This window comes from Lepus europaeus, chromosome 9 (genome assembly GCF_033115175.1).
Source record: "Lepus europaeus isolate LE1 chromosome 9, mLepTim1.pri, whole genome shotgun sequence".
Taxonomy (NCBI): Eukaryota; Metazoa; Chordata; class Mammalia; order Lagomorpha; family Leporidae; genus Lepus; species Lepus europaeus.
In genome coordinates, this window is record NC_084835.1 from 90,719,898 (window position 1) to 90,740,915 (window position 21,018).

A 21,018-nucleotide genomic window follows, 5' to 3' on the forward strand; every position below is an offset into this window, starting at 1 on the left:
CTTTCATAGCTGCAGCATAGGCCATTCCCTGGACTATAGCTGGTGAGGCATCTAAACATGCTTTTACATAATCTTGAATAGTTTCTGTCTTTCTAATAGGCCGAATTAAATCCTGACACAAAAGAATTAGCATTTTCTGTAGTATGACAACTAGCATCTTTTCCTTTTTTGACAATGAATGCCCCATGGTTCCCAAGATTACTTACTCTTAACCGGTAAACTTTCGCCGGCAGGACTGCAGATCCTTCGTAAGAGCCGTTTCTAACTCTGAGGAAAGAAAGAGAAAGATTACCTGTCCTTCAGGTCCCTGTTCGGGCGCCACCTGCCGCGGACCGGCTCTCGCGGAGTCTCAGACCGAGGGAGAACGAGGGAACGAAGAGCCAGGAGAGTCAGAAATCGGCGGGGAAATGACAGACAGACAGACACACGTTATGTGTATGTTACTGCTGCGATTTATTGTAGTAAGGCTTGGGTTTATATAGTAAAGAACAATGCTGCAGGCAAATGTAAAACTTTTATCACAAAGGTTGACAAAATGAGTTAAAACAATGATGTCATATGAGTGGTTTTATGAGGAACATAGTGGGGACATTGTTTTTAGACAATTTACGGAGGATGAGAATTGACCTTTGGCTTAGTTTCACTTACTGAGGATGAGAATTGACCTTTGACTTAGTTTCAGTTACTGAACTGTTTAGGGGAATAACTGTCCAAGGTTTTGCTTGCCCTCTAGGTACCTGGAGATAACCTCTGAGTAACCTTAACATTTTTCTGTTACTACAATGGGAACCTAATGATATGTTTTGACTTGCATTCCTGGCTTACGGGAAACTTCTTTTTCTTGATTTTTTAGTTTTTGAGAATTATGAGGGTAAGCAGTAAAGTGTAAACACAGCTGGTAGATAATGCATAATGAGATCATCAGCAGAGCAGAGACACGGTGTCCCCCAAAATTTAGCAAGGACAGTCTTGGCTTCCATAATGTGAGTCGGGGGTCATTACAACCGCGGACTGCACAGGAATCGCCTGAGGCTAAACTCCGACAGAGCGCGCACCCCAAAACCCTGCAGCTTTAGACCCCCGACGCAGCAACATCTTGCCACGCGGGTATCACAGCTGTGGGCGTGGCATGCTGCCACCCCTGTGGGAGACTTGGATGGAGCTCCCAGCTTCAGGCTTCACTCAGGCTCAGTTCTGACTATTGTGGACATTTGGGAAGTGAACCAATGGAAGATCTCTATCTGCCTCCTCCTTTTTCTCTGTTGCTCTGCCTTTCTAAATAAATAAATGAAATTTAAAAAATAAAGAATGCATTTCAGAATGTGTTACTCCACTCTTTAAATGCAATTAATTTTCAGTTCATTAAAAATAAAATTGTACCTCCCTAAGAGGATTTCTTCTCTCTCCACCCCATCAAGTCTTTGGCCCATATCCCTGGTTTGTGTGTGTGTGTGTGTGTGTTTCTTTCTGTTTTCTCTTTCTTTTTAAAATCTTTTTGTTAGGCGACCTAAATACATTTTATCTTGCTTTTCAGTTTATTGTGTGAGTCCCCACCATGCTCCAGAATGTAAATTTCATGAGTGCAATACGAACCTTCTTGGTTCAGCTCACTACTATATCCCTAGTGTATAGAATACTGTATGTAGCAAGTATAGTACTCGGGAAATATTTGTTGGTGGAATGAATAAAATTACCATATAAATAAAAATAGAATAGCATCTGTCTTATATTTTTATTAATTTTTACAAGGAAATCAGGAACCCAAAGATACGCTGAAGCTATTTAGCTATTATACCTTTTTTAAAAGTATTAAGTGTTTTAGGGTCAATTTGATTACAAAGTAGAAGTTTCTTTGTTTTTTTTTTTTTTTAAAGATTTGTTTATTTATTTGAAAGTCAGAGTTACATAGAGAAAGAGGTCTTCCATCCGCTGGTTCACTCCCCTGTTGGCCGCAGTGGCCGGAGCTGTGCTGACCCAAAGCCAGGAGCTTCTTCTAGGTGTCCCACATGGGTACAGGTGCCCAAGGACTTGGGCCATCTTCTACTGCTTTGCCAGGCCATAGCAGAGAGCTGGATCAGAAGTGGAGCAGCTGGGACTTAAACCGGTGCCCATATGGGATGCCGGCACTGCAGGCGGCGGCTTTACCCATTACGCCCCAGGTAGAAGTTTTTATTATAACCTCTCTTGATTTTCATCAGCAATAAAAATGAAAAAATATGTAATTTGAAACTCATAGAGAGACCTTTTTGTAGACAAGTAGATGACAGGAATTCTGTATCACTTGAATCCTGACCTCCATGCCATAAAGGAATGTAGGCACTTGTGTTGACAATTTTTCTGAGACCAGTTATAAATCTTCATTTCTAAAAGCTGAAGCTTTCTTTAAACACACCCATACCCAAAGTCAAAACTGAATGTCTTTTTCTCTCAACAAGAATAAAAATGGACTACCCAGAATGTGATTGCCGAAGGGAAGGGTATTCTGGAGGTAGAAAGTGCCCAGTATAGATTTATTTGCTCCTTTTTATTATGATTCCGCATATGCTCTATGTGTTAATGACCATTCAAATAGCAACATTCTTTCTGCTTTTTGGGGGAAGGGAATGACTGAGGGTTGGTGAAAATAGATTTTAGTTCCTGATTATTTAGCATTGTTATTAGCATTATTTAGCGTTATTTAGGTGTCTTACTCATTTTTAATGCAATTGAGTACTAGCTGCTTTCTCTGTCATTTAGGGTTACTTACATCCAGGTCAGTTACTATAGTTCCTGGAATTATAAGTAGTGTCCCTCTATGATACTCATGAGTCATTAATGGGATATTATCTCCATTTCATTCATTTAGTCTTGACATACTTAAGTGGTCTTAGGTAGCAGATTCTTATCATTATCCAAAGACAAACTGTCATTGTTATAAAATGCTAGTAGATATAAAGTGGATTCCTTTTGAATCTCTTCTGAAAAGGATGTACTTACTATCATGCCATCATTAGATGGTTACTGTAAAAGTTTTTTCCACAGTAGGGGAGCTAGAAATGATATTAAATGAAGGCCCCAGAATAATATTTTTTTCAAGACTTGCTTTTTATTGAGCCAGCTGAGGAAAAGCCTCACATTATTTTCCACTGGATAAGAGTAATTATAAGAATCCAAGTGTCATTACTTCTGGAAATGTTCTGGATATGAGAAATAAATGCAAAGTTCTAACTTGTTGCATTTTTCTTTTTCTTGCTCTCTTTTAGGTATTCAAATTTGATTTTGAATTTGTTTTCTCTGATGGTTGATGCAAACATTCCAGATATTGCTCTTGAACCAGATAAAACTGTTAAAAAGGTAATTTTTATACATCCTTAAATACTACAGTATATTTTTTATATCCAGGACATGTTAAGATTTCAACAACTCAGTACTCCTTATCCCAGCCCCTCCCCTCTTAAGTAATATGAATTAGGGAAGAAACCTTTCATACAATTTTTTTGAAATTCTAGGATACAACTACCTTCCCAGTCCTCTGCAACCAGTTCTGTTCCCTTTCCTGTTCATGACTCTGTCATATGAATAGGACACGTCACCATATCTGGAGAGACAGCTTACTCTACTACAACCCTTCTTTGTCCTGAAAAATGTCGGTCTTTCCATAATATTCTTCATTGGATACCTGATTCCTAATACTCCAAGGAAAAGCATGCTAAGGATGTCACTCAGAGCTATCTTGCCTTGAGTTCTAGCTAGAGATGGGAGGACAGGCAGTACCAATGAAGATTCATAGCTGAATGAATTTTCTGCTTCTTTTAATCATTTAGGACAGGGTGGTGGTGAGGTAACGTGTAAAGTACTTTATCAAAAGGTAGTAAAATCTTATTTTAAAAATAATTATGATTGAGTATTGAACTTGACAGAAAGATTATGTAGCTTTTTAACTTGTAAACTTTTTTTTGAGAACAATGTCCGTTACTCATTTTTCTTATTTTTAATTAAAAAAAATTTGATAGAGATAGAGACTGAGAGACAGAGACCACTCCTATCACAGGTTAACCCCCTAAATATCCACAGTGGCCCCAGACAAGAGCAAGGACAGAAGCTAGGAACTAAGAACTCAATTCAGGTCTCCCATTTGGATGGCAGGAACCCAATTACTTGAGCTATCACTGCTGCCTCGCAGGGTTCACATTAGCAGGAAGCAGGAGTCAGTAATTGAAGCCAGGACTCAGACCCAGGCATTCCATTAAGAACACAGGCATCCCAAGCAGCATCCTAACCACTAGACCAAATGCCTACCCCATCTTTTCTTTTAGACTCATACTCACAAAGCATTTATTCTAATTTAAATTAAATGACTCTTTTAAAGATAGCTTCTTACCATAAGTTTATCGTAACAGATTTCTTTGCTTTTGATGTTTTATCAAGAATGTGAATAACATAATCAACATTAAAGTCATAGCAATATTGGAAAGTTATGCTGAAACTGGCTAACATTTGTGTTTTATATTTCTTGGTATTTTTGAGAAGGAGATTTTTAATGATTTGATGAAATAACATTGTTGACATTATTTAACAATGTTATTCCTTGGAAAATTTTTGGTTTGGCTTCATGAATCGAAGCTAGCTAGAAGAGAATAGCTCAGTTGGGGCTGTGAGATCAAATATTACTCAAATAAGTTGATCTTAACAATGTAATATTATCTTGTCTCCATTATTTATTTTAATATATATCAATTTCTTCTTATATTTTTGGAATTGGGTTACTTATATAAGGAATACATGGTATTTTTGTTAATCAGATTTTTTGGGACATACTACCCCAATATATGGTTTGTTGGCATTTGAGAAAAGAGCAGGCACAGGAAAGTCTCTCTGTGACCCTTTCCCACCATTCTTCCTTGAGGTACTCCATAAAAGAATTCTTGGACCTTTCTCCAAAATATACAATACCCTCATTCCAGAGGGGTCCCTACCCTATATGCAGAAAAAAAGAGTGTTGCACAGAGGTACCAAAAAGAATCTTAACAAAACAAGTCTTGCTATATTTCTCCTGCTTTCCATTTCTTTGATTCTTTATTTTCTGCAGATTACTGTTACATAAAAGTTATACTACATAAATTGATGTTCTTTTGTTAATCTGTTTTTTGAGAGGAAAAGGGGGAGCTGGGGAGGTAGAGAGAGAAAGAGAGGTAGGGAGAGAGGTAGGTAGGGAGGTGGGGTAGAGGAAGGGAGAGGGAGAGAAAGAGAGAAGAAAAGAGAGAGAGAGAAGGAAGAAAAAAAAAAATCAGCAGCCTCCATCTGCTGGTTTATTCCCCAAGTGCCTGCAATGATCAGGGCTGTGGGACAAAGCCAGGAGCCAGAGCTCAATTAAGGTATCCCAATTACTTGAGCCATCACTGCTACCTTTTGGGGTCTACATTGATGGGAAGCTGGAATCAAGAGGTTGAGATGGGTATTGAACATAGGCACTCTGATGTGGAACTTTGGCATTTTTGCCAACAACTTAACTGCCAAGTGTTTCTTTCCTCAAAAACATTAATTGAGTGCCTAGTAGTAGTAGATCAGTATGCCACTAATTGCTTGGTTCTGTAAAAAGCTTGCTCAAAAATTGTTTTAATCTTTTAAAGCTAATCGTAAGGGTGAACATCTCTGTAGCCTAAAAAATAAAAGGAAAGAGTTTTGATAGTATTGTCAGCTCTCTGAATCTGTGGGTAGCACATCCAAAGATATTTAAATTGTATAAAAATGCTGATCCTGTAACAAACCTATATCATTCAGCACATATATTTAACAAATAGTAACATTTTCCTCATTTGCTTTAGATACTCTTTAACCAATGAAAATGCTGTTAACTAATGAATGAAAATGCTATTAGTGCTATGATTTGAATTATAGTCAGCTACATTCCTTTGTCCTAATAATCATTCTGCCAAATTTTGAGTATAGATTTCCATAAAATTTTTTATTCATCGTTCATTTCACTCAATAATTTTTGAACTATTTACTATGTGTTAAGCACTGGCACAATGTATGTATTATACACAGAACAAAATTCCTGCCCATGTGGAATTTGCCTTCTACTAAGGGGGATAGACTAGAAACAAAATAAAGTGACTGAACATAGATTATTAGATAGTGATTAGTGTCATAGAAGGGGAAAGAAGAGGAAATGAAGTGTTGGGTTGCCTTTAAAAAAGTCAAAGGAGATATTTGTAAACCTGTGGTGTAGAAATAGGATTTGTTAATCAACATCTATGAAATGCAGTAATGAATGAACATTTGAGATAAAAAAGAAATACACACCTTACTCTCTAGCAGATCATTAACAATACTTGTAGTGAGTGTATTGAAAGAAGAAAATTGCCCAACTTCAAAGAGTTTTAAGTCTTTAACTTTTGATACACATGGATCTATTTAGAAGGAAAATGCAGTGATGATAAAGTTTTCAATGAATGGATAAACATATCTGCTTATTAGTGCTTTTCATTCATGTTTTTCTCAAGTTCAATAATTTAAAAAAAGAAGTATTTTAACTTGCACTTGTAAATGTTTTAAAAAGTTTCTTAATACATTTTCCAAAATAATGATTTTTTTGTGTTGAATTAAACAGGCATGTTCTTTTTCTAAATTGATTTTTTACTAAACTTAAAAGATTTATTTATTTATTTTGGAAGAGTTATAGAGGGACAAAGAGAGATCTTCCAACTGCTGCTTCACTCCACAAATGGCTGCCATAGCCAGGGCTGAGCCAAGTCGAAGCCAGGACCCAGGAGCTTCGTCTGGGTCTCCCACTTGGGTAAAAGGGCCCAGGGATTTGGGCCATCTTCTGCTGTTTTCCCAAATACATTAGCAGAGAACTGGGTTGGATGTGGAGCAGTTGGGACTCAAACCGGTTCCCATATGGGATGCTGGTGTCTGAGATGGTGACTTAACCTGCTGTGCCACAGTGGTGACTCCAATGTTTTACTTATATAAAAACACACTCACACATGCACACACACACATACATATATTACATATGTTATATATATATATATAATACAAGAAGCTACAAATTAGTTGAAGTTCTATTTCAAAAATTAAATTACCTTGGTTCCTAAAAGATTAATAAGTACTCTAGCCATAACATCCACACTTTATGTAATTTTGAATGCAGATCGTTTTTTAAATAGTAGGAAAGTTATTGCAGATGGTAATTTTTGAGATTGATTGTCCTCTAGCAGTTGTTGAACACTGGTTCAGTTTCTTCACTTTTCTTTTTAATTACTCTTTTAAATTTTGGTTTCTGTTCAGGTAAGGGAATTATTCTAATGAAGTTAAGTAATCAAATGAACTCATCAATAAAGTAATATTTATATTTAGATTAATACATTTTCTTTTATCCTGTTGAATCAGATTTGTTTCTTTGCTATAATTACTTTTGTTATTAACTTATTAAGAAATGAATACAAGGAAAAATATTTTCTAGTTCTAATATTTTGAGTTATAAGATATTATTGGAGAACATCTGCTTTTGTTATTTGAATGTAAGTTATCATATGTGAGATGCTAAACAGTGCACTATTTTAAACAAAAACCTTTCTGTCTTCACGGATGTTAGTCTTTTATATGCATTAGTTTTGAATTTTCAAAGACAAGGCGTAAAGATTATGTATAAATGAAATAACTTGCTTCTTTATGAAAGAGTATAGTTTAGTATAGAAATGTATTGTAGGGTTTTGTTTCAAAATAGCCATATGTGCCCCAGTATGAGACTGAAAGTAATGTGTGCATTGAAATGCTATTATTGACAAAACTTTGTGCTAATTGGACTATAAGCGCATGTTGTGTTTATGCATACACATATAACTTAACAATTGAAAAATTGTGTAATTCCAGTGTGGTTCAGGATCTTCACGCTAATCTATGGATGCTGTTGAAATTCACATTTAATAAATTGTTCCTTAGAAATAAAAGACAGCCTCATTTGCTGCATGGTAGTCCTGAGGGTATACAAACTAACTGAAGGCAAAAGATCCCTGCTTAGCTGTTACCTCTCCAAGTTTGGTCCAACCATAGAGTACAGTAACAGATCAAATAAGTCTTATAATTCTTCTGTTTATGTAAATCCTAATTATTACTCCTAAAATAACTAGCTGGCATATTAAATTATCTCTATTATCAGAAATATGAAATCTTAAAATCTGTCACCCAAGGTTAATCAAAAGAGTATATTTAATAGCCAGAGCTCTTATTTTTAAAGGATGATTTTGTTTTAGATCACCCTGTTAAGTCTTCAGGGACAGATTAGAAAATTATGTGAAGAGGTCTTCAGAAAGTTCTTGGAAAATGCATATTATGAAAAAACTGCATGGACTTCAAAATATGCTTGCAATGAAATAAACTTTAAATCCATTTTTCCATAGTATTTTGAAGTGTCCATACTTTTTTGTCTTCAAATATAGGAAAACATGTTGGTGCTTGTTTTTATTTAGTAATCATTATGTTTTTACACATTTTAAGAGAAAAAATGAGATACTGATTTTTTAGTTTCTTAAATACATTAAAGTTCATGAAGTTTGTTAGATGAAAAATTTGATATGACATCTCCATTTTGAAAGTAAGGAAGTCATGAGTTGATTCTGTTTTTTAAAGCGTATTATAACCTTTCAGAAACTGGTAATCCACTGTCTATACAATGAGCTCAGTAAACTTTAGGAATACTGTGCTCTAATAACCACAAATAGGCACCACAATTGAATATTGGTTACAGTGGATGCTACTGGTGTGGAAAGCCTTTGGTTCCCTTTCAAAGTTATGGTACAAAGGTCTTGTTTTCACTACTTGGATTTCTTCATCCAGAGGTGAAGTGTCAGGCTATGATTAAAAAATGTTCTCTATTTAAAATATTTTAAGTATAAAATCATATCTGGAAATGGGTTGTGGGTACTTAGTGACTTGCTGTTCTTTGCTGGTGACTCTACTTGAATAGTGAGTTTATCAATAGTTACTACTACTTTAGAATCAGTTCACTTGAATAATGGTCTGTTTTTGAGGATGTAAGTTTGTCCTATTATATCTTGTGAGAAATATTTATTCTTTGTCTTAAAATTTTTCTAATGTGTCATTAATTATTACATCATGATTTGATTTATGGGCAGAAAATTGCAGCAAGAACAGGTAGGTAATTTAGTTGACAGTAAGTCTGATGTTCTAAGGGAGTAAATAATTTCTTCCCTACCACAATTTAAGGGATTATGCTGCCCATTAGTGTTGAACCAGAAAAGCTATACTGACTGCCTTTTGATAAGTAAATTAAAATGTTGGTTATTATGGGATAATAAAATACAAATTTTGCCAGATTAAACCTCTCCCTTAGCCCAGTTCAAAAATTATGCAAACTTACACTTTTGTGTAAAATTCAGCCTTGGTTATTATTGGTAAAGAGGATGCTTAACTGAGGCCATCTTTAATAGTCTTCAATCTTCAAAGTGAAACAGTATATTTATGGTAGTAAAGTGTTTTTCATATTCCAGTATTTTATACTTTTAAAGGTAAGACATCTGATAATATTAAGTTGGAATTGTTAGACTATCTTTTGTCTGTAGCTAAAGCTGGCACTAGGGAAGGATTTCAAAAGTGAAAGAACAAACTGAGTAGTTTGTGGTAGTTTTAAAAAGATAACTCTTTAAATGTAAGAAGTCATTTCTTATTGCGTGTCAAATTTCAATGTGAAGGCCGGCGCCGCAGCTCGCTAGGCTAATCCTTCACTTGTGGTGCCGGCACTCCGGGTTCTAGTCCCAGTTGGGGCGCCGGTTCTGTCCTGGTTTCTCCTCTTCTAGTCTAGTTCTCTGCTGTGGCCCAGGAGTGCAGTGGAGGATGGCCCAAGTGCTTGGGCCCTGCACCCACATGGGAGACCAGGAGGAAGCACCTGGCTCCTGGCTTCGGATCGGCACAGCGCGCCAGCCATAGCGGCCATTTGGAGGGTTGAACCAATGGAAGGAAGACCTTTCTCTGTCTCTCTCTCTCACTGTCTAACTCTTCCTGTCCAAAAAAAAAAAAAAAGAATTAAAGAAAAATTTCAATGTGAATAAAATAGATTTTACATCTGGTTGGCGAATTAAGATTTTAAAAGGACAGCGTAGTAATCATAAATTTTACCAGTGATGCATCTTGGAATTAGAAAGCAAAATAAAATAATGTGTATCTCAAGTAGATCATTCTATGTTGAAAAGAAAATAGACTGTTAAGAACATAAAAATTGAAAATGTTTCTTATTTTGCCTAATTCAGTTTTGACTGCCTAAATGTGGGATTCTATACTTAACAGCTTTCAAAGTTTTTACTTGTTTTAGAAATTTTTCATATTGGGCACATACATCAAGTGATGGTTTAATTGGTTGCTGCTCAACTTCTAGTTGATTTTAAGCTTAATGTGAATGAACTAGCAGGGAGCTAGTATAAAAAAACTACAAATCTACAATCTACTACTTGAAATACAGTGTCCAAATGAATGGAGATTCTAGTCACACCATATTCTATACTGTTTTTATACCACTGTTTTATACTTTAAGATGAGTACAGACACATCATGAAGTCAGGACATGTAAATGTTGATGGATTTAGAAAGATGGGAAGATTGCCTTGGGAAGGTGCCACCAGGATATTTGATGGTTTGGAACTGTGGTATATGAGGGACACATTAGACATCAGAGATGTTTAATCAAAGTAAGACGAGGTACAGAAGAACCAACACAAAGAACGGTTGTAAACTTAGATGAGCATCTCTGAAGAACAAAACTAAAATGAAGGAATATATGTTTTGGCTCGCTTGTTCTTTTAGATCATTTGAGCAGCTGGTCATGGCAGTGGTTAATTGGATGACTCCACCTATAGTTAGTTACCCACTGCTAAAATTTTATTACTGGCTGAATGACTGTCTTTCAGAGAAAGTATTTTACTTCCTGTGAATGATTGGTGGTTCAAAGTGATCCAATAGAGTACAATACTGCAAGTGGATCATTATAACTAAAGGTGGTAATTACATTTACAAGATAGAGAAACAACACTGTGAATATTACATTGTGTCCCTTGATCTTATATATTATACTAAATAGTAGACTACCCTTTTTCAAAGACAGAGACACTGATTCAGATAACAATGTTACAACATGGTAAAAAATTAAAACTACTATGAAGCACAGGGGCATAACCAAACCCCGGCATAAACACAAAGGATTTTAAAGGTGAACAGTAAAGAATAAAATTTGCATGTTTGCAACCTTTTGCTTGAAGGTACTTTATAGACTGTTCCAGTGTGAGCACACTGATAAGGTGTAAGAGTACAGCGTTTAGAACTGGTATGATCTTTAGAAAATTAAAGTAACATGATATTCAGAGGAACTGGGACACTGTCTCTCTCTAAGTACATAAAAAATTTTCCCAAATCCTAACTGTGAAACTTAGCAGAACCCCTGTCACATTAGAGGGTGAAGCAGCAGCCAGAAGCTTTTTAGAACTGAGCAGAATTTTCAACTATTGTCCATTAGAGAGTACATATTTTGGATTTGATTGTTGCCAAGGTAACTGCCTACTATAATCTTCAGAGGAACACAACAGAATTTTGAATCCATGATGTATCATTCAGAATGCCTAGTATCTAATAAAAAAAATCACTAAACATGTGAAGAATCGGATAGATGTGACACAAGTCAGTTTAACAAAAGCAGTCAGTAGAAACACATCCTGAGGGGCCACGTGCCATTACATAGCAGGTAAAGCTGCTGCCTGTGACCTTGACATCCTTAAAGGTGCTGGTTTGTGTCCTAGCTGCACCACTTTCCATCAAGCTCCCTGCTAATGGCCTGGGAAAAGCAGTGGAATATGGCCTAAGTGTTTGGGCCCTTGCCACCCATGTGGGAGACCTGGATGAAGCTGCTGGCTCCTGGCTTTGCCCAGCCTAGCACTGGCCATTTTAGCCATCTGGAAAGTGAACCAGCAGATGGAAGACCTCTCTCTGCCTCTCCTTCTCCCTCTGTGTAACACTGACTTTCAAGTAAAATAAATAAATCTTAAAAAAAGAAAAGAAAAGAAAAGAAACGCACCCTGAGATGACCCAAATGTCACACCTATTCAGCCATTCAGGAAAATAAATGTGTAATGACTAAACAGATGGGGATCTCAGCAGAGAAAAGAAAAGAAAAAAAAAAAAACTAGAAAAAAAGGACAAAATAAAAATTCTAGAGCTGGAAGAATAGTAGCTAAAATGAAATATTAATTAGATACTCTTACGAAAAACTGGAAATGGCATTAGAAGGAGTCAGTGAGCTTAAACATAAATCAATAGAAATTATTATTAGAAATTATTATAGAAATTATTATCGTTTCGACACAGAGAATGTAGCTTGAAGTGAATAATTAGAACCTTGAGAACATAGGGGACACTAACAGGTAGCCTAACATAAGTCAGAAAATATAATGCCAAATAACTATATCTACTTAAGCTCCTTTTTCTTATAAAAAAAGCACATTTATGTATTTGTCAAAATACTATTGTCTTTTCTTGCTAAATACCTCTTTTTGTAATACAGGTATTTGTGCAAGTAAGTAAGCTTTGATGAGTTGGGCTAAAGTTTTGATTCTCCTAACTGTAACATTACTGTATTCTTAATAATAATTTAAAGTTTTAAGACATACCTCTCTAAGTAGATATCAATGAAAACATAAGATTAAACTCTAGGGACATGTGTGTCATTATTTGGGATCCAGAAATGAGAGAGCTGTATCATGAAAGGTGTAACCTTAATAAATGTCTCTCTACTGAATTGCCCTTCACTTTTTACATCAACCTGTCTGTCTTTCCCTATCTTGAAGCTGCAGAACTTTCAGATTTCGTGATGCCTGCCTTCAGTGAAGAGGCAGGAGCACTATACTGGCACTATAGATTTTACTGTCTGTCCCTTCTTTTTCCTGGGCTTCTAGAAGCTAAACTCTGTACTTAAAAGGAAATATTAAATGTGGACCATGTTGTATCCAGCTGGAAATTCTGTTTCCTCCTAGCCTGCCTTTCAATAGTATATATGAGTTATATATAAGAAGAGAAAGAAGTAGAATGCAATGGCTGTGTTTAATAGTGTGAGATTGTCTGTAGGCATGTCTCTCTTACAACCATTTAAATATACCTGGATTGCCTTGATAAATTGTCTGTGCTTCAGGTTCCAGGTTCTAGATTAGAAATTGTACCTTCTGAAATGCTACAAGTATAATGAGCACTTTACATGGTGTTTTACACAGAGCATTCAGTAACATTGGCTTTTATTTATTTATTTTTTTGAGCATACCCACATTGACAATTTTTCAGTCCTTAATGCTGTTGAAAATCAACTTTATTTTTTTAAAGGTTTATTTATTATTTACTTGAAAGTCAGAGTTACAGAAAGAGGGAGAGGCATAGAGAGAAAGGTCTTCCATCTGCTGGTTCACTCCCCAGATGGCTGCAACGGCCAGAGCTGCGCCCATCTGAAGCCAGGAGCCAGGTGCTTCTTCCGGGTCTCCCAAGAGGGTGCAGGGGCCCAAGGAGTTGAGCCATCCTCCACTGCTCTCCTAGGCCATAGCAGAGAGCTGGACCGGAAGAGGAGCAGCCGGGACTCAAACCGGCGCCCATATGGGGTGCCGGCACTGCAGGCGGCAGCTAAACCCGCTATTGCACTGCGCCGACCCCAGCTTTAAATATTAACTAAAAGAAATGTACTGTCTCTGGAAACTTGACCCACTGAAGTAGTGCTCTGCAGGGTTATAGGGAACTGCTATAGGAAAAGAGACATTTTAGAAAACCTAGTTGATTTTTGCCTGTGATGGATATAGTCCCTGTTCTTACTTAGGCATTGAAATCAGGGGATAATATTAGTAAAATCTCATCTTGCTACATCCATTTTACAGTGACTACTAGGGATATAGTTAAGGAGGTTATTAAGAAATATGAATATGTCACAATTCACATAGATTTAAATTTGATTTACACTGTTGTATAGTTTTAGATTTGAAATTCAAAGAAACAATATGTCTTTTCAGTTGAAAGACAAGATTTTCCGTCTTTAAGTTTTGGAGACCTAGTAGAATGAAGTTTTCTATTTTCTTTCTTCTATTTTTTCTTGAAAGAATGCTCATATTCATTATGAATAGGGCAAAATAAAGAGCATGTAATAAAACCAATAAACTTTCTCAAAAAGTGGCATTCAGAAATCCTTTTATAAGTTATAAATCATTTGATTTGGCATAAGAATAGTCATTATATAATTTTGATTCTGTCTCTTCAAAATGTGACCCTATCTTCCTTTAAAAAAGACTGACAGACTGTTACCTTGTAGGTTCAGGATAAATTCCGTTTAGACCTGTCGGATGAAGAGGCGGTACATTACATGCAGAGTCTGATTGATGAAAGTGTCCACGCACTGTTCGCCGCAGTTGTAGAGCAGATTCACAAGTTTGCCCAGGTAAGTTTTTTACGGCAATGTGTTTGTCTCACCTTCTCCACAGAACGTCCCACAGTTCTTGGAAAGCCACCCTTTTCTCCTGCCAACCGCTGTGTTTTCTTTGTTCCTATTAAGCCATTTTGACAGCTCATCACCCAGCTGAAGTAATTGTATTACATGCATTATTAACCCTACAATATTCCTAGGTTTTTATTTTATAGTTCTTCAGTAAAATATTATATGAGATATAAAAATCATGGATAGTTAATTGTTACTTTGGCTTTTATTGTTATAAACTCTTTTGAATTAAGATAGATTATTACTTAGATACTGTAGAAAAATCAGGGTAGAGCACCATAAAAACCAGAATTCAGAGCAAATATCTGGATGATTCCAGCAGTTTGGGAATTGTTTTCATCATTCTAGACTGATAAAAGTTGAGGTTGAATACAGTATGAATATCTATATAGATGAGCTTTTTAATTCACATCACAGCTTTTCATTTTTAATAGATGCCATCTCTGAGACAACAACCTTATTATTTCTTTGATCTTTATATTTAACATAGTGCTTCTCCATTTATTTAGTATCAAATAATCCTTACCCTAACTATATCTTTTAGCATAATCTTCTTACTGTAACTATATGTTTTAGTATAATCTCCTTCGTTTTGATGGGAAGACTGAACCACATAAAAACTTGCATCTGACATAACAAATCAATCAGCTCTTCTTTTATGGTTTCCTCTATTCTTAAGAGATGTGCTTTAAATGGTCATGAATTTTTTTTGGTTTCCTTAAATTTGTCAACAGTACCCATCCTATCGTTCAAATGAAATTCTAACAAAATAACAGTTTAAGGATGTTTAATGGGATTCATGGGATACTAAATAAGGTTTAAACTTCCTATAGGTCTTTTCAAATTATAAAATTATAGAAGGATAGGTCTTTTGTAACTAATCTCTAGAGAAGTATATTTTCTCTTTGAAACTCATGTAATGTGTGCTAAAATTCTGGTGACCAATATCTGATTTTTGTCACATGTACCATTTATTATAATGATATAATGTTGGTCATTGATTTATGATAATTTTAGTGCTTTCCCATTCATCATTATGGGTTGTGGAACCACATTTTTATAGAATATGGGTGGACTGCTAAATGTTAACTGAAATTGAAGTTAATCTAGCATAAAAGATACTATATTTTAAAAAAAAACTAAAACTTTTCAGATACGACTATTATGTTGAAATGCTATTTTCTTCCATCATGCAATTGCTTAGCAAGGGTAGAGATTAAACACTTCAATATCTGTTGCCTAGCAACTCCCACCTATTAGTGGTATAAATTTTCCACCAAGAAACACTTTTATTTGGGTCATTGTCTTTGAAATTGCATCATCAGAACTCTTCTTTCTGCTGAAATGATCTTTAAAGGGCCTTCAACTCTTGTCTGCAGGAGAAGGGAAGAGGTCACACTGTTTGGGTCACTTACAACTGTAAAACGAGGCCTTTCAGTGGTGCTCTCTCAGGCTGCCATCGGTATCCTGTTTGACTACTTCTGCTGTTTCCTGTCTGCTTTCCCATTAATCTTAATACATATTAAATATAATAATTTAACCTTTTCAGATCCAATTGTGACTATTGTTCTCTCACTTCTTTGAGAAGGCAACCTTGTAGGTCAGTGAATGACTGATTAGGTGATCTGAATTGAGGAACTAAGGTCATTCAGGCCCATTTCTCCTTTTATGTCCCTAGGTAAACTGTAAACATTGTGTTCAGAATATCTATAAGCATGGTTCTGTTAGGTTTATGTGCATATTCATAGCACCTCCACAGTACTGCCTCTTTTGTTTTGTCATTTTGTTTCATTTATTTGCAATTTGTTATTTTATGAATCATGAGTCAGAGTTTTATTTCATTTTGTTTTTAAGCCTTTGGAGTAATGATAAATATGTAGATATACTTACAGATCTCAATCTAACTAGCCTTAAACCATAATTTTTTTTGTGAACTTTATTTGGTCTTTAGTCTTACATGATAACAAAACTAGCTATTTTCTTTTAAAGATTTCTCTGTTTGAAAGGCAGGGTGACAGAAAGAGACAGACAGAGATAGAGAGACAGAGAAGGAGAGAGAGACTATTCTCTGGTTCGCTCTTCAAATGCCCACAACAGCTGTGCTTGGCCCGACTGAAGCCAGGAACCAGGAGCTGCATTCAGGTCACCCATAGTGGTAGCAGGAACATAACTACTTGGGCCGTCATCCACCACCTCTCAGGCACATTAGCAGGAAGCTGGATTGAAAATAGAGGCAGGACTTGATCCAGGCACTCCTAAGTGGGATGCTGGGGTCCCAAGTAGTGGCTTAACACACTGAACAACAATGCCTGACAAAAAAGTGGTTTGGTTTAAGGGCTGTGTATCAACTAATAGTCATTGTGGCAAAGGAAAGTTATCATGTGCAATTTTTTTTTTTTAACTTTTTAGTAATTTTATTTAAAACCCTTATGCTTAGAGATGTAGTGTTTACTTTGGGTCTTTATTATAAACAGATAAGTAGAAAAGGAATATTCTAATTTTCTAACAGAAATATAGTTGGCCTTAATAATAAAAATGTCCATAATTCCTTAGGTCATGAACTTCTTATTTCCTGCTACAGATATTAAGTGGCATTTAGTCTTTATCTGTAACATAAATAAACAAGTGTGTGCATGCAGAATAAAACTGTTGTGAGTTTAAAGCATTACCAGTATCCATATGTGTAAGTTCAGATGTTTCTGTGTTTGTGTTTTCTTTTTATAACATTTCTGTATTAACCTTTCTGTTTTTTTGTCATTTTGTTAGTTCATTTTTGCTTTATATTCTGTTTGTACTTTTTGAAACTTTTCTATTTATATAAATTGACCAGTGAAACAGAATTCCTCTTTGACCAGTGAACCCACTGCTTTCCTCTTTCATGTTCTGTCTTCCAAGACAGAGTGGAAACCATGGAATGATTTCTAATTGTTTTTTTTTTCCTTAAAATTTATCTATTTATTTGAGACAGAGTTACCGAGAGAGAGGGAGGGAGGGAGAGAGAGAGAAAGAGAGTTCATCCATCTGCTGGTTCACTCCCGTAATGTCACAATATCCAGAGCTGAGCTCATATGGAGCCAGGAGCTTCTTCTGGGTCTCCCACGTTGGTGCAGGGGGCCTACGTACTTAGGCCATCCTCTGCTGCTTTGCTAGACACATTAACAGGGAGCTTGGTCAGAAGTGGAGTAGCTGGTACTCGAAGCAGTGTCCATTTAGGATGCTGGAGCCATATGTGGCAGCTTAACATGCTACACCACAGCAATAGTCCCAATTTCTAGTTTTAAATCTTGTTTTATTTCATTTATACTTCACATAAGGTTAAAACCTTAGAGCCTTGAATGCCGTAACTGCCACTTTCAAGCCTAAAGGCTGTCTAAAACATTATGTTTAGTTCTCCTTATCTTGCCACCTTCAGTGAGTTGACTCTTTATATAATAACTAATATTTCTAATATTTATTTGGACCTTTAGGTTCCATCTTACATCATAGATGAACATGATGACCTAAAAAGAAAACATTGGACCATAATTTCTGAGTTTCCATTATATGGATCACATTACCATTAAGAATTAAAAATAGCCATGTAAAACATTTCATTGAACAAAGCAAAAAAATGCTGGATACTGTGGCCAAATAGAAATTCTTCTCTAAAACAACTTCTGAATTTCAATTTAGTAAGTAATTTTCTCAAGAGCCAGAAGATTTCCCCACCAGTGGTTTAAAAAAAACTATCATAATAATACCAGTATATCCTGTAAAGCTTAATTCATACAATTTTGTGTACCAAATCCTTCAAAGAATAATAACAATGGCAAAGAAACAACAAATAGTGAAACTGACAGCAACCTATTGAACATTTAAGTGTGCATGAAATTATTTAAGTGCTTTGCTGTTTCACCTTATTTAATTTTCACACCTGTGAAGTGAGCCTATCACCATATGTTTTATATATGAGAAAATTGCAACTGATCAGTAACAAAGCCCAGATTCAAATCTAAACCATAGGTTGTAGAAATCAACACTGGGTTTTTCTCAGTAGACATCTAAGCTTTAAATTATTAGATATGAGTGATTTGTGAGTAATGATTTTTTAAAAATCTACCCACAAGTTTTAAAACTTATCTTTTATTTTGTCTCCTTAATCTTTCAACTGACTATAAAAGTTAAAAAAATAGCCAGCTACTCAGCCAACAGAATTTGATACATTACATAAAGGAATCACTGGAAATAGTTAATCCAAGATAAATATAGTAAATATTAGATAACATTTATTTTACACATTGTCCAAAACTGGTCTTGTTTTTCATTAACCCACAAGTGTTATCTTTTACTGCCATTAAATGGCTACCCGTTAAAACTCATGATGTTTAAAAACAAATTGTGCAGGCACTTGCTACATGACACATGTTTGGAGGCTGTGAGATTAATTAATTGCTATAATAGCAGTCAGCAGAAAACCCAATAATTTGCAACTTAAGTGCCTTGGGGTTTATATTTTGTCCATTAAAATTCAATTTTTTTTCTTCTCTAAGGAGGGTTTTCAAATACTTGAACATAATCCTTGGTAAAGTTTGTCCCTGTTTGCTTCATTAATGGCTTTATTAGGATCAGTTTTATATTAACTCTTGTTTCCTTGTCCCCCTGTGTTATATCAAACCTTTATGTAAAAATTCTCCAGTTATACAGAAGACTGAATATTTGGGGACTGGCTCTGCTGTGTAGTATCACTAAACTATTGACAGATGTTTTGAAACATTCAGGAAATACCTTAGAGACCATCTGTTTAACAGCAGCATTTTTCTCATACACACACAAATGTACATCTACATAAGAACAGTTTTTAATGGTTTCCAAATTGCTTCTAGGATAGTTAGACTTTCTATTATGTCAGTGTGGACTCTTTACAATTTTTTTTTTATTATTATTAAAAGCTTCCATTTAATGAATGCAAACTTCATAGGTACAGCTTTAGGAATATAGTGGTTATTTCCCCCATACCCACCCTCCTGCCCCCCATTCCTGTCCCACCTCCTACTCCCTGTCCCATTCTTCATTAATATTCTTTTTAAATTTAACTTTATATACAGAAGACCCACTCTATACTAAGTAAAGATTTTAACAGTTTGCACCCACACAGACACACAACATAAAAAGTACTGTTTGGGCCGGTGCTACAGCTCACTTGATTAATCCTCCGCCTGCGGCACCAGTACCCCAGGTTCTAGTCTGGGTCAGGGCGCCAGATTCTGTCCCAGTTGCTCCTCTTCCAGTCCAGCTCTCTGCTGTGGCCCGGGAGGGCAGTGGAAGATGGCCAGATGCCCAAGCATCTGGCTCCTGGCTTTGGATCGGCGCAGTGCACTGACCTTGGCAACTATTTGGGGGGTGAACCAACGGAAGGAGGACCTTTCTCTCTGTCTCTCTCACTAACTCTGCCTATCAAAAAAAAAAAAATATTGTTTGAGAACAAGTTTTGCAGTTAATTCTCATAGTACAACTCATTAAGGACTGAGGTCCTACATGGGGAGTAAGTACACAGTGACTTCTGTTGTTAATTTAACAATTACACTCTTAACTATGATGTCAGTGGTCATCTAAGGCTCTTGCCATGAGCTGCCAAGACTATGGAAGCCTTTTGTGACCAGTATTTGGACAAGGCCATAAGCAAAGTAGAAGTTCTCTCCTCTTTTCAGAGAAAAGTACATCCTTCTTTGATGGCCCCTTCTTTCCACTGGGGTCTCACTCACAGAGATCCTTCATGTAGGATATTTTTTGCCACAGTGTCTTGGCTTCCATGCCTGAAATGCTCTCATGGGCTTTTCAGCCACATCTGAATGCCTTAAGGGCTGATTCTGAGTCAGAGTGTTACTTAAAGCAATTGTCATTCTATGAGTCTGCTGTGTTGACCGCTTCCCATGTTGGACATTCTCTCCTCTTTAATTCTGTCTATTATTATTACCAGGCACTTGATGCTATTTATATGATCTCTTTAACAGTTAATCCTATCTGTATGTTCACTTTAACACTTAATGTGATCACTTTAACAATACCATTTGGTTTTTATCATCACCAGCAGCTTTTCTCTCCTCTCTCTCTCTCTCTCTCTTTCTTTCTTTCTTTTTTTGGTTTACTTATTTATTTGAAAGGCAGAGTTATAGAGAGAGACAGAGAAATCTTCCATCCATTGGTTCACCCCCAAAATGGCAGTGAACACTGGGGCTGGGCTAATCCAAAGCCAGGAGTCAGGAACCTCTTCCATGTCTCCCACATGGTTGCAGTGGACCAAGTACTTGTGACATCTTCTGATGCTTTCCTAGGCACATTAGTGGAAAGCTGGATTGGAAGCAGAACAGCTGGGACTTGAACTGGCACCCATAAGGGATGATGGTGCTGTAGATGGTAGCTTAACTGACTGTCATAGTGACGCCTGCTTCCAGCAGCATTCAAAGAGAACCTTCCTTGAACTCTAATAACAGTTCTTCATACCCCCAAGCAGTACCTGCATCATACCCCCA

At 36.2% G+C, this 21,018-nt stretch overlaps 1 protein-coding gene across 1 annotated transcript in view; it reads left to right on the top strand.

The window, feature by feature from the left end:
• PIK3C3 (phosphatidylinositol 3-kinase catalytic subunit type 3) overlaps nucleotides 1-21,018 on the top strand; it is a 157,711-nt gene that overhangs the window by 133,085 nt on the left and 3,608 nt on the right. Inside the window, exons 23-24 of the mRNA XM_062201595.1 lie at nucleotides 3,243-3,333; nucleotides 14,327-14,452. Coding sequence (XP_062057579.1) covers nucleotides 3,243-3,333; nucleotides 14,327-14,452 — 217 coding nt within the window. The remainder of the gene's footprint in view (nucleotides 1-3,242; nucleotides 3,334-14,326; nucleotides 14,453-21,018) is intronic.